General features: G+C 41.1%; 1 protein-coding gene across 1 annotated transcript; it reads right to left on the bottom strand.

Annotated features, from left to right (window-relative positions):
* Positions 1-1300: 1300 nt before the first annotated feature.
* chrne (cholinergic receptor, nicotinic, epsilon) lies at positions 1301-10535 on the bottom strand. Its single transcript, XM_034607631.1, has 13 exons — positions 10339-10535; positions 6454-6587; positions 5772-5816; positions 5523-5632; positions 5276-5431; positions 5065-5165; positions 4784-4984; positions 4067-4181; positions 3826-3940; positions 3534-3741; positions 2348-2481; positions 1954-2208; positions 1301-1907 (listed from the first exon to the last, which is right to left on the bottom strand). Exons 1-12 carry the CDS (start codon positions 10403-10405, stop codon positions 2041-2043), a joined length of 1554 nt encoding a protein of 517 aa, XP_034463522.1. The 5' UTR covers positions 10406-10535; the 3' UTR covers positions 1301-1907; positions 1954-2040.
* Positions 10536-13307: the final 2772 nt, after the last annotated feature.

The following is a 13307-nucleotide window of genomic DNA, read 5'->3' as shown; positions in this document are numbered from 1 at the left end:
CTCACTTATATACACTTCATAAAGTGAGCTACAGAGGATGTGTTGAAAGGGGCTTTTCACAAAATGGGCCACTTATTGTTGGTCTGCCCACAGCCTGGTTACAGATCTTATCCAGCATCAGTTCACTTTTGCAACGACTGCAACGACTTAGAGATTCCCAGATAATAAGACTGCAACATGTTTATTAGGAGTGAGGCCTAATGTATTTATTTTATTTTGTAATTACCAGGGCCCTTATTCCTACATATTCTACACCAAGAAGTGACAGGTGACTTTTTACTGTCGGCTTTTAATGAGATTGTGGTCCTACAAGCTAATTAGACATATGTTATAGGTTTATTCAAATGAACTGATTTCATTCAGAGAGTAAAGTGTTGACTGAGGTTTACTGGTAAAATAAGAAATAATCAGATAGAGGTAAATACTCACAATATGTTTTTTAGAACATGGTGAGAGTTTCAAATAATTTAGAGTTTTTTTCACTTATGACTGATCAGTTGTGAAATACAGTGTGAATGTTGGCCTGGGGGTGGCGCTGTGTAGTGCAGATTCACACCACATGGTGGCGTTCAACCACACTCAAAGAAAAAGTCTGAGAGGGATTTCGAAATACAATATAGTTGTGCAGGACTAAGAGTGAGCATGATGATTTTAAGAGTAAACTTAGGATCACAAGTGACAAAATTGACCTTTTATTATATTAGACTGAGAATGAAATGCATTTATTAAGCATCTATTTGATGGATTTGATTATAACCTTATTACAAATCTAAATGGTGTATAGCAGCTCTTGCAGCACCCACTTATGTAACTTTGAACACAACTGCAAATGAAGAGAAACATGATAAACCTGAAGTCATAATGTTTAAGTGCTTTAAGCCTAAACACAGTGAGGAGATGAGGGAGCAGGGCAGGATGATGTGGATGATGTAGAACAGCAGCTTCCTTTAGATTGTCAGATAGAACAAGGTATTTATGATAGTTCAAGTCATGGGTAATAACATTGGTTGATCATCCTCCTGGCTTGAAGATGCACGACTGCCCACTTGCCATTTTCTGGATATTGGAGTAATAAATGTGTTTGTTCTGCATCCATATGTAAGTTACTGGCAGCTGTGAAGGATAGCAATCATACATATTTACCCATAATGGTCCTGTGGTTACATATCTGATCTCTCCTCTGTGATGCATACAACCCAGTCTGATATATTACAGACTACATGTACAGCTACTGCAATTCACGATCAAACCTTTTGGGTCACATCCTTTGCAATGAATCGATTCAATAAGTCAGGAGATGCACAAAATATAATATTTATTTAAAAACATGGCACAATGACATCAAGACGATATCCCTCCGAGCCATCTACCTCTAACAAGACTTTCTAATAAATAAGTCATAGTAAGAAGAATAAGGCTTTGATTCAGAGCAGGCTGGCTCAAGTTACATGCACAGGTTCTTTATATAAGACATAGTACATGCACGGCAACTTATCCAGACTTAAGTAGATATGTTTTTTGTGTGGTACATGGATGAAGCCCATCAAAGACGAGCAGGGAAACGTCTTGATTGCTATTTTTGAATATATCTCCTCACAGTCCATGTGGCTGCATTAAATACACAATATCGCAATGCTGCAGTAGTTTGATGTGGGAAGCTTCAGTAGAAAGAACTCCCAGAATGGTACCCCAAGTCTAAACTAAGAACTATAGTCTTTTCTATCACAGGACAGACAAATGATAATTCTATTCTATGATGATGATGGAGCTCGACCTCATCCAACGATACAGTAAATCCAAATGAACAGACACCAAAATGAAGACCTAAAAACAAAGCTCAGATTTGAATAAAAAACCCTCAGCTGCATTAAAAGTGTTCACAAATATAGGTCTGAGCTGTGAACATGGACACATCTGCTGTTAAACATCTGTTATTAAAGCCCCGCTGCACAGACTTAACTCAACTCTGAATCTGAGCCCGACGAGTCATGGAAGCAAGACAGCTCTGAGTGAAAATGTTTTTGGGGTTTTTGAACTCTCTTATGTCGGGATGTATTTGTTGCTCTGGCCAGGAAATGGAAATTCTGGCACCTGGTTGAAGTGTCCTGTCAGGAAGATCCCCACCGTGCCAATCATGAAGAGGAGAACGGCAGCCCAGAAACACACCTTGTCAATCATCTTCCCGATCAGGACCCAACTTTCAATTTCCTGCAGTTGGAAAGAAAGTGAATCGAGATTAAAGAATGAAGACTTACCTGAAAGAATGATGAAATGGAAAATATGTAAGATTGAGCATCCTTAGCCAAAATCTGTTTGATAGGCAGTTGAAGTCTAAAGTCACACTCACAGATCCGATGTTGTTCTGTTGTCTGGTACTCTCAGCGATGAAGTTGCAGGCATCCACACACTGCTTGATCTCAGGTGCAGCTTGGGCCAAACTCTTGTACAGGTTGGCTGTGCTGCTGACGTCCATATTATCCACTGAGGGGGGGGAAGGAGACGCTGACAGTTAGAGATCAGTATTCTACAGCTTCTCCTGAGGTAGACTCTGGTATCTTCCATGGTGATGAGGCAGAAAAAGGTGTTAAAAACACAGGTTACGCCTGTAATAATAAAATGAGTCAGGGATACACATATAAAACAGAAGCTGTATCATGATGATGATAGTGCTCTAATAATTATTCATATTTACCATAGCCAAGGAGGCTATATTTTCACTCATGCATGTTATTCAAAATGATGCAAAAACTACTGAGTGGATTGCCACAAAACTTAGTGGATGAATATGTTATGGCTCAAGGAAGAACTCATTACATTATGGTGCGGATCTGGATCAGGGGTGGATCCAGGATTTTTTCTAAATCAGGGGCCATACAGGCTCCACAATGTAAACAGAGGGGCCGGTTGTATGTCCGAAATCCATACACAATTCCGTTATTCATAAGGTGCACATTTAAGTTAATCCTTATTTATTGTTAGCTCTATAGCTTTGAGCAAAGCCACACATCATTGAATACATTTTGAAATTCGTTGCTTATTCGAGCACATTGTGTAAATACAAATTCTTAACAAATTCTGTTTAGTATTGTGAGTAAGTCGTAACCAGTTTATTTTTTGAGATGACTGACAGCCCAGGGGCACTACAGGGGCCAATCAGATTTCAGCTGGGGTCAGTGCCCCAAGGCTACGCCGCTAGATCCGACCCCTGATTGTGAGAGAAGGTTAGGGTTAGGTAAATTAAATAATTCATGGATCTTAAGGAAAAAATTAGAGCACATTTAGAGAAGTTATATTTATAAGTGTGTTCAATTAGGGGCATTTTTATTGAATATAAGAAGACAATTGGGCCTCAGTGGTATTCTAGTTCGTGCATTACTTTCAATCAAAGTTATAATAATATCCAGCACAAACACATTCTGTAGTGGTAGGGAAACCACTTATTCTCTCTCTGGAACATTCAGACAAGTATTTGAGCTGAAATACGCAACAAACATTGTTGTGTTGGCTCAGAGTTTTAGAAACAGACGTCGTACCGATAGACCGTGTTAGACCGTGCCTCTCTCTCTGTTTGTCAAACATCATTTCACTGCGAGGTTGTTTCATCACATATTCCTCTGCTCTCTGCATGAGGCCGAAGGAGCTGCGCCGCCGCTCCCTCACTCCGTTGACCTCTGTCGTCACCTCGCTGTCATCCACCAGTGGGGACATGCCCAGGAAACGAGGCACCATCTCCAAGAACACCTGAGGAAGACAGAAAAAGGACACAGGTTGTTAGGACACATAATCACATACAGTTAAAAAAACCCCACCTAAATAGGAACTCACATGTTTGATGCTGTGGGACATGGTGTGAGTGCTGGGGCTGCGCAGGGAGAAGTTCAGCACCACGATTTGATTGGTAGCAATGAGAGTAGTAACACACATGACAAAGATCAGGTACCTGCAGCGGGGAGGAAATCAGACAAGATCCGGGTTGGACAAGACACTCAAACTGTATGGGTTAAAAAGAAAGAAAGAAGACCAGCAGAGATCGGCAGAGGTCAGCAGAGAGCACACGCTGACTCACTTGCCAATTAGAGGGACGGAGAGAGACGTCTCAGGGACTTTCTGAGCAATAAGGAAGAGGAAGACAGTTTGAGCCAGCAAGACGGAGATGGCCACAGTCAACTTCTGTCCTCCAGCTGTGGAAGGGGACAACAGAGACTTAGGAGACCAAATAGAAAGATTATACCTGCAGTACATTAAAGAATATTATGTTTCATATTCAGACAGTAATTATATAACATCATATGGCGTCAGTTAGGGATTTTACTAAGACTGACTGAACAAGCTTAATTTTTGTTTGGTTGTTGCATGGTTCTTACAACATCATGAGAAGAGCTCCATTTTAATTGTTTTATAACAAGCAACTAGCTTTTATGACTGATTGACACTGGTTCTTATTTACACTAATCAACCCTATATATATATATATATATATATATAGATGTGTGTAGGCTTCACGTGTTCCATTTTTTCTGCTCATTGTTTCTTCCTTTTAAAACACTTAAAGTGCCATATAAATAAATTCTTATTGTTATCATTATAATTATCATTATCATTATCAAAATAAGTAAAAATAAGTCAAATGACTGCTTCCAAATTCTGGTCTTTTTATTTTATCATTCTGTTCTGTGTCCAGGTGCAAAACATTATGAGACTTAACATTTTATAGCATAGAATATCTTTGTGCTACTGCCCCATATTATGTCATTAATAGCCATAATGACATGTAATAACTGACCCTGTGCAGGGAGGAAGTAGGCCAGTACGACCAGTGAGGAGATGAGGGAGCAGGGCAGGATGATGTTGATGATGTAGAACAGCGGCTTCCTTTGGATGATCAGGTTATACAGGATCTCCTGATACTCCAGGTCATCCGGGGTGTACCGCTTGTTGATCATCTTCCTGCCCGGACGATGGACGATGGCCCACTCGCCATTCTCTGAACAGTGAAAGCGCGTTAAGCCACAGAGGAACTGTGTGTTTTGAATGTTGGAGTATTGAATTGCGGATGCGCTGTACCTGTGAACGCCTCTGGGTCGATGTCCACCCACTCAATAGTATGTTCATTTTCATCTACAGCCAAAATAAGTTCCACTTCTTTGGCACTGTAAGTCTGGGATCTAGGGATGTGGCAGTGAGGGAGGAGAGGATTGAAAAGAGACAAACTCATACATCATTTCACAGATATCATATATGTACAGTATTTACTTATGATATAATTGTACTTCACCGGAATGCTAGCGTGCAGTTTTGATAGTCAAACGGGAAGTAGGTGATCTCAATGGCACAAGTGCTCCGATAGATAGCGGGAGGTAGCCAGTACATCCACCCAGTGCTGCTGATCAACACATTGGCATAGTAAGCCACGTCAAACTTGCCATCGATGCTGCAGAGAAGGACGCACAGAAAGAGTTGACGCCAGATTTTAGCCCCAAACAACAAACAAATAGTATAATGACGCCGTGTTTCCATCTTACTTGTTCTCAAGGACAATGTCAGGAAGCCACACTGTGTGGCACGGGACACGAATAATATCAATGCCATAATAGTCAGAGGTGTTCCACACAAAGCGATAATCAACCCATTGCTGTAGGTGACATTAAAGAGAAAGGTCACGAGACACAACAGAGGACTGAACGAGTGAGTAATGTAGACAATTTGAAAAGTTGTTCCATGATTTCTGCAACCAAAACAAAATTAGGAGTATGAAGAAAGAGAAAACTCACAATCTCAATCCACACGTTGGTCGTAAGAGTCTCTTCCTTTTCATTCTGTGGTGCAAGTAAATGTGAGAATTAGAGTTGTGGGTGTCAAGCCATTTTCACACACAACCTCCGGTGGATGTCCAGAGAATTGAGTCCGGACTTTCTGTGGAGGTTGCTTTTCACACATGAAGAACGCAGCAGAGAGATTCTCTGCTCAGATGCGTTCACAACATCACAGAAATTATTCAGGTGAGGAGATCACATGTTTTTGTTTCGACCCTGGCATCCGTTCGAATCACCAGAATCTCTTTTGACATCTTCGTCAGTGTCTTCTATGTGAATGGCTCCACTTTTTCACCTCGAGATTAGTATTCTTTTCATTTTTTTCATTTTTGCGTCTGTCTGCGGTGGAACTCCTGCTGTGATCTCCCTCCTTCGGACATTCTGTGGACTTTATTCTAGGGGGCTAGCCTGGAGAGAGTCAGCAGAAAGTCCAGAGGCTCTCCACGGACATTTGTGATCACACATACAGCCCCTCCAGAGGAAGTCCGGAGGACCTCTAGCGACCAGTGAATGTCTGAAAGCAGCTTCAATGTGTGCGATTGGCAAAGTGCTCTACTGGGTGCCAGTCCATGTCACAGAGATATATCTTTTAATATGCAGCCAGGCTTTGTGAGAACAAGTAGGAAGGGCGAGCTCTCACCAGGGAGATAAGGTTAGTGAGGGTCATCTTAATCTGAATCGTCAGCTTGTCCTCAGGATGAACCACAGGTCGTATGTTTTTCTTGTAGTCTTTGAACAAGTCGCTGATCAGCTTTGACTCCTCATTACACTGCACTGCATGGAGAAAAAGATGAGAAATTGGGTCAGTTTAACTAGCAGTACATCATAGTGTCTACACTCATGGACTTTCATATCTAATTCAGATGCCCTAGACAGAGATGCACCAACTATTATATCAGTTGACAGACATAAGGACACAACATGATTTAGGTATGCATGCTTTAGGCTTAACTATCCAATAGGATGCGAACACCTACATGTAACATAGAGAGTGACAGTAATTCCAGCCTTTCGTGGATGGGCTGTTGGAATGGGTGACGCAAGTTCAGGGAAATAAAGTATACATCAAATGTTTTTTTCTCAAAGATGTTTTCTGTCATTTCACATTGACGCATCCAAGATGGCGGCGTTCACATCCGTGGTATTGCGGCTTCGTTTCTGGATAGTGGGAGGATCTTTATGTTTATATCTATGGTGTGACCATTAGCATGTGGTGGCTAATGTTAAAGAATATTAGCAAACTTCAGCTGGATATTGCTGCATTGCTAACATTATGTGGCCGGTTTGACGACTCTATTTTTTTGGCCATGCACTTCATGGCAGTAGTAGCATTTTATTACTCTCCTCGGCTCCAGTGTATTTCAGAATAACATTCAAGAGACATTCAGAGTAAGAAAAGGCAGAGTTTATTTCCAACCCCTTGCCTCTTTCCTCCCAGCTGTCACTACCCATAGCTCCGATTACACAGCAGCTGGGAAACTCTAAACCAGGACTTCAAGTCACACTCGGGGCATCCACAATAATCATCAATATCATTATTAGGCAGAAATGGTATCAATAACACATAGTACAAAGCCGCAAAGATCAGGTTCCCCGCCATGATCGATCCATGCCCTGGTACAATCAGACACAAATATATCACTTGGATTCGAGCTGTAGTCACGATTCTCCCATGGGACAGTTTGTGTGGTGGGCAGTGTAATGACAGTGGTCAGATGTCTCACCTCCCAAGGCAATTGTCAATGATTGAATATTGTTGAATATTACACTTGACACATGGATGAGTGAAGAACAATCAGTGAAAGTGAAAATGTGAGAATGTAAAGTAAGACGTGTAATGCATCTGCGTTAGGCCTCTGAGTTTGTACACAGCTCCATAGCCCTTTCTCCCAATTTATCATGGAGGAAAAACAAAAAACAGTTCTCCCTCATAGGAAGCTTTTGTGAAATTATAATTTTTAAAATGGCTTTATTATCCCTGTTTGTCTGTCATTGGTAGTGGATGATATTTGCTGTTTCTTTCTTTTATGTTACTGTTCTCATTACCTCCGCCAAGGAGGTTTGTTTGTGTTTATTTGGTTCTTTGTTTGTGTTTGTTTGTTAGTTTGTTACCAGGATTATGCAAAAACTGGTCACACTTTTTGTGTAAACCAATTTTCATGACATTTGGCAGAGTGGGGGGGGGGCATGACCCAATAAAGAACATTGCATTTTTGTTGCACATCCTGATCAGGGGGCAGATGCAGGTTTTTTTTCCCCCACTATCTATAACATTTTGCAATAGGGTGTTTTTCATAATTCTTCTTGATTTCTCTTTATCTTTTGATAAAAAAAGACATTTATTTCCATGAGTGTGTGCAATCTGGTGCAGACCTAAACAAAATGTTTGATCTAGTGAATTTAAATGTGGTTTCACAACAGGACTGTTGGACCTTGGCAGAGGTATTTGCTCTATTGAGTACCATTGGGGTTTAGTTTAGTCTTGTCTTGTTCTGTGTTGTTTTAATCCCATGTATAAAGCACTTTGTAACCTTGTTTAGATAAGTGCTATCAAAATAAAGGAATGCTGATATTCAAACAAACTAATTACTGTAAGTATGGTCAACAGTAAGCTGTGCTTTTTCAGTGTGCCATGTGAGTCACACAGTAACTGGTGTGCTTCTAAATGCAGTAGTCAGCCAATTCTCTTAGAGCAGTTATATTAATATGTGGCAACGAAAGTTTGTTTTGTGTCTCTGCTTTGACCCGGTCAGTTTCTGCAGCTGACATGTAAACCTGCATGATAGGATATCAAAGCAGCTCGGAGGAGATCAATGAAGACCTCAAATGGCTGATGAAATCTTTGTCCCCAGATAAAACCAGCTCTAAATGGTGTTTTTTGTGATTTGGCTCAAGGGACGCTTGACCCAAGAGAGCAGGCAGTGTTATATGTCAGAGCAAAACGGACAAACATTACAACATCTCAGTTTAACTGGGGTAAAAGCAAAACAAACTCACCCCAGATGACTGTGACCTATTATTACCCAGTGCACACTTCTACTGCTGGGAGCATTTTTAAACATGAAAAACAAAAGGGATTGTGATGTGACCCAGCAAGAGGAAGAAGAAAGTGTCTGGTGCTGTCTAGGGGGAATGAATCGCTGCACCTCAGCATCTTGTTGTCTGCATTCCTGATTCTGATCATAACAACTTGATGAAGAGTGAGGGAGGAGGAGAGTTAATTCCAAATATCACACCTCCACTGAGTTTGACTTAACACGTGCAGCTTCTGCTACATGCTACGTGTGTAGAGATCAAATGACCGACAACAGCCTCAACTTCATGTCACGTTTGTGTCTGACACAAAAATTCATATGACACTATGGTTTCACGTAAGAATGTAAAGAACTTCTCTCAGCCTAAATGAGCTGTGCTTCTCTCAGTGAGGATGAGCGGTGTTTTGAAATGGACACCAATCACAACAGCACTGTTCCCAAACTCCAAGTGATGTTTGAGTGACCTGGCATTTTAAGCATGTCAGAGAAATAATACCAGGAGTCTACATTCCAGGATGACTCTTATCCCTGGTTGCACCTTACTCCACTGACCTCTACCAACAAGATGGACTCAGGAAGCATTTGACCACAACAAGTTTCCTTTCCATCCCAAGTGGCAAAATGCATTGGCAGAATCACTTAAGCTCCCTAACCATATAAATATTATTTATATAAAACTTCTATCATAGTCAGAGTTTCACAGCCTTTCAGTTCTATTTTTCCTGCATCCGCACCAACAATGTTCACCAAAGAAATCCACTCTTTTTTGGGCTTTTTGGGCACAGCTGTGCACTGGGCCATGCACTTTATTTATAGACTTGTATTAGTTTGGGGGATTTAGTGTTACGCACTGCAGTAATGCTGCTTGCATGACAAAGCACAGATGATCTCTCCCGTTATTTGAGGCTAACCGACTTATTTGATCCCAGCTGAAAAATTGCACTGACTGCATCATATAATCATGCAACAGGTTATGTGACAGATGATCCATGTCAACATCAAAATAATTGGTTAGGCATATTAGTGGATGGACAAAAAGCATGACGTGCTCTGTGTACAGTTTGTTTTGTATGCCATGTTTTTAAATGTAATGTAAGTATATAAATAATGTTCATGGACCATCTCAGACAATAATTATGTTTATATACACTTAACGGCATCATGTACATATACTATATATTGCTATATACTGTATGTTAGCTTGCAGATATGCATCAAATTAAGGAAATCATTTGTTCTGCCTCCAAACTTTATTAAAATACACAAGTTTCAAGATGTTATTAATACAGCAGCACGTGTATACAGGTGTGAGCACATTTTAGTAGGAAGAGTAGAGTTAGGAAAATCGGCTCCAGCGTGTCAGCATGAGTTTCAGAGCTGCACACTGATCTTCAGCCTGCACATGACAGGCAGAAGATTATTTTGATAGAGACGACGGCAGCCGGCCAGTCAATGAGGACGTGCCAAAGGTTTGCAACTGTGCCACTTACCCTCAACCATTAATCGCCCAAGAATAGTTACTACTCCAAAAAATATCCCAAAACTGCGCAGTGCCATCGTATTCCAAGACCCCTTCGCTGCCCAGCACGGCACTATTTATAAATATAAAGTTTGAGAGGCAGAAAAGAGGGAGACAGTGAGAGCAGAGACAGAGAGGTAGGGCCCAAACCCCCCCCACCCAAAAGCCCCTGACTGTCGCCCACCCCGGCTGTCGCTGCCATGGGCTCAGATTACACAGCAGCTGAGAAGCCATAACCAGGACTTCAAGTCACACTCATGGTCATCAACAATAATCATCATCATGATCATTAGACACCAGCTATCTGTGGTGATGGCAGTAATATTTCATTAAGATGTTTTTGTTATCAAATTAAACAGTGAAACCTTGTGCTGTTCATCTCCCATATGGAATATATCTCCGATATCCCTGTAATATTCCTGTGAGTCTTATTTCTCTATAGAGACTATATAGTGTATTTCTTCTATATTAGTTTATAAGGAAAATCTCCAGCAGCACATTTTCAAACTCTCTTATTAGAGATTAGAATTTATACGTTCTGTGTGTGTGTGTGTGTGTGTGTGTGTGTGTGTGTGTGTGTGTGTGTGTGTGTGTGTGTGTGTGTGTGTGTGTGTGTGTGTGTGTGTGTGTGTGTGTGTGTGTGTGTGTTGTGGTTACCTTAACCTAATTTAAATCATTAAAATGTCAAGGAGAAGACATTTTACAAGGTTAGAGTGAAGGTCACTGAAAATCAATGTCCTCTGAAGTCATGGAGACCCGACAGCAAGAAGACAGAGATACATGCACCTATGGGCGCAGCAAGGTGAACAGCTGTGCAGACTCCTGCTGCTATGTGTCCTGGGTAATAATACACCCTGCAGAGCTTTAGCACCTCACCATCAGGACTCCAGTAGTGTGACTGTCTGCAGACTACAGCGTGAACAGCCCCAAGGAGGCCCACACTGAGATCTGCATCACGATAAGTCACCAATCCGTTTCGTTTTTTGAAATTCCAATAACAGACCATGCTGCAACCCTACAAAGTGCTATTTATCAAATCCAGAGTGTACATTTGCTATTATAATTACTGCTGTGGGTAACATACGTAGAGTAACTCTTCAGTGTCAAGGGCAACAGACAGTGGAATGTGCTGTGTGAGTTGTACAGTATGCGATGTACTTCTAAATATACAGCAACGGAAGCAGAGATGAGCTTCTTGGAGGTAATCAGAGCCTCCAGAAGGCAGATCGAGTGTCTCACACTAAGTTAGAGCTGAGATACAGAAGAAGAGCTGGACCCTTGCAGCTTCAAATCCATGTTTACGCTACAGTACAATAAACAGTATGGATTTTTCATTTAGTTTTAAAGCAGGTTTGGGTTTAGGCTGTTTATGTTCCCCCACTACATACAAGCAGTCTGAGTGAAATCCAATATTTGCTTCTTTAAGCCTCTTCGGCACAACTGAGCCTGAGAAACGTTTCTCAGCTCCACCCGATTATATTCTCAAATTCTTTATAACAACTGTCAGGCAGGAATGTTTAACTGTTTTTATAGCTAGTATTATAAATGTGGTCATATCAGTGAAGCGGCACATTTACCTTCACCAAGGCCCAACAGTCTCCTCATGAAACCACATTTAAATTCACAAAATCCAGATTTTTATTTGGATCTGGACCAAATTGCACACACACTGCACTGATTTTTGTCATTCTCTGAGAAATCAAGCAAAATGTTACACAATGCCTTATCTCACAATGTTAAAGGATTTCACATCCATCCACCAAGTCTTGTGGTATAGTTTGTGTATAATCTTTCAACAAACGAACTGAAAACATAACCTACTCGGTGAAAGTTATAAGTGGCTGTTGTGCATACACAGTAACATGGGTAAAACCTATGTCAGTCTATAAATGTTTTGGACATTCACTTACATTTAAACCTGTTTATGGATTAACATGACATTTTTGACACTTGCAAAGGGAATTTTGAAACTTCAGACCACATTTGTAAAACTAATCAGGGCTATGACCCAGAAGGATCAACAACTTTATTGTTGTTTTAAATCACTTTACTTTTACATTACTTTACTTCTGAATGTCTGCACTATTGTCATTCATCTCGCTCATGGGATGTTTGTTAATGTGAATTTGAACCCTACACTGTGAACAAATGTTGAATTCTATTGAGGGTTTAGGGAACAATTTAACAAACGACCAAACAGGATTATAAGTGTAATCCTGGTCCTGTGGTTTTATGTTTGGTCTCTCCTGATATGTTTCACTTTAGTACACGGAGTGGCTGGAAAATCCAGTGTTGTGGTTTCTGACAGTGACAAAATATCCACTTCCTGCTCCACTGAACCTCCGCACATAAATACATCCCCACAGTGTGAATTCATACCACGTGGCTCAGTCCATTTGGTGCATCACTTTATGAATCAGCAGCTTACTGTTTCCCCCCCCCCCCCCACAGACGAACACAAAACTTTAATTCAAAATAGATAAAACATATGTTAATTTCATCAGAATGTGTCATTAGAGAGCGGCAGCTGTGTGGAGTCAAGCAGCTCAGGGTTTCTGAAAGGGTCACATGTTTTCACAGGGATTCAAGCCTCTCCTCATCAGTTGCTGCCTATTTAACACGGGAATCATCCATTGGCTGCACGGAATAAAAGCCCCATGACCGGCCCCTCCCAGCCAAGGAATGAATGCCCCTTCTTTCACTTTTTTTTTTCCCGCTCCTCTGTTGAAAACTGCCATTGTTGAGTCCCTCTTCGTGAGCACACATGTGGTTCGGCTTGAGTGTGGAGTTCAATGTCTGTTCACCTCCCCCCACATGCAGCAGCAGCAGCAGCAGACCCACTGATAGAGACCAATCACAGGGTTCCCATGATTATCACCTCTGTTAGTGATAATCATGGGAACACCCTTCATGCTCCATATCAGTCCTCCTGTCTTACTG

The sequence above is a fragment of the Hippoglossus hippoglossus genome, chromosome 14, assembly GCF_009819705.1.
Source record: "Hippoglossus hippoglossus isolate fHipHip1 chromosome 14, fHipHip1.pri, whole genome shotgun sequence".
NCBI lineage: Eukaryota > Metazoa > Chordata > Actinopteri > Pleuronectiformes > Pleuronectidae > Hippoglossus > Hippoglossus hippoglossus.
The sequence above is the reverse complement of the archived record's forward strand: the minus strand, read 5'-3'. Positions and strand labels throughout refer to the sequence as shown.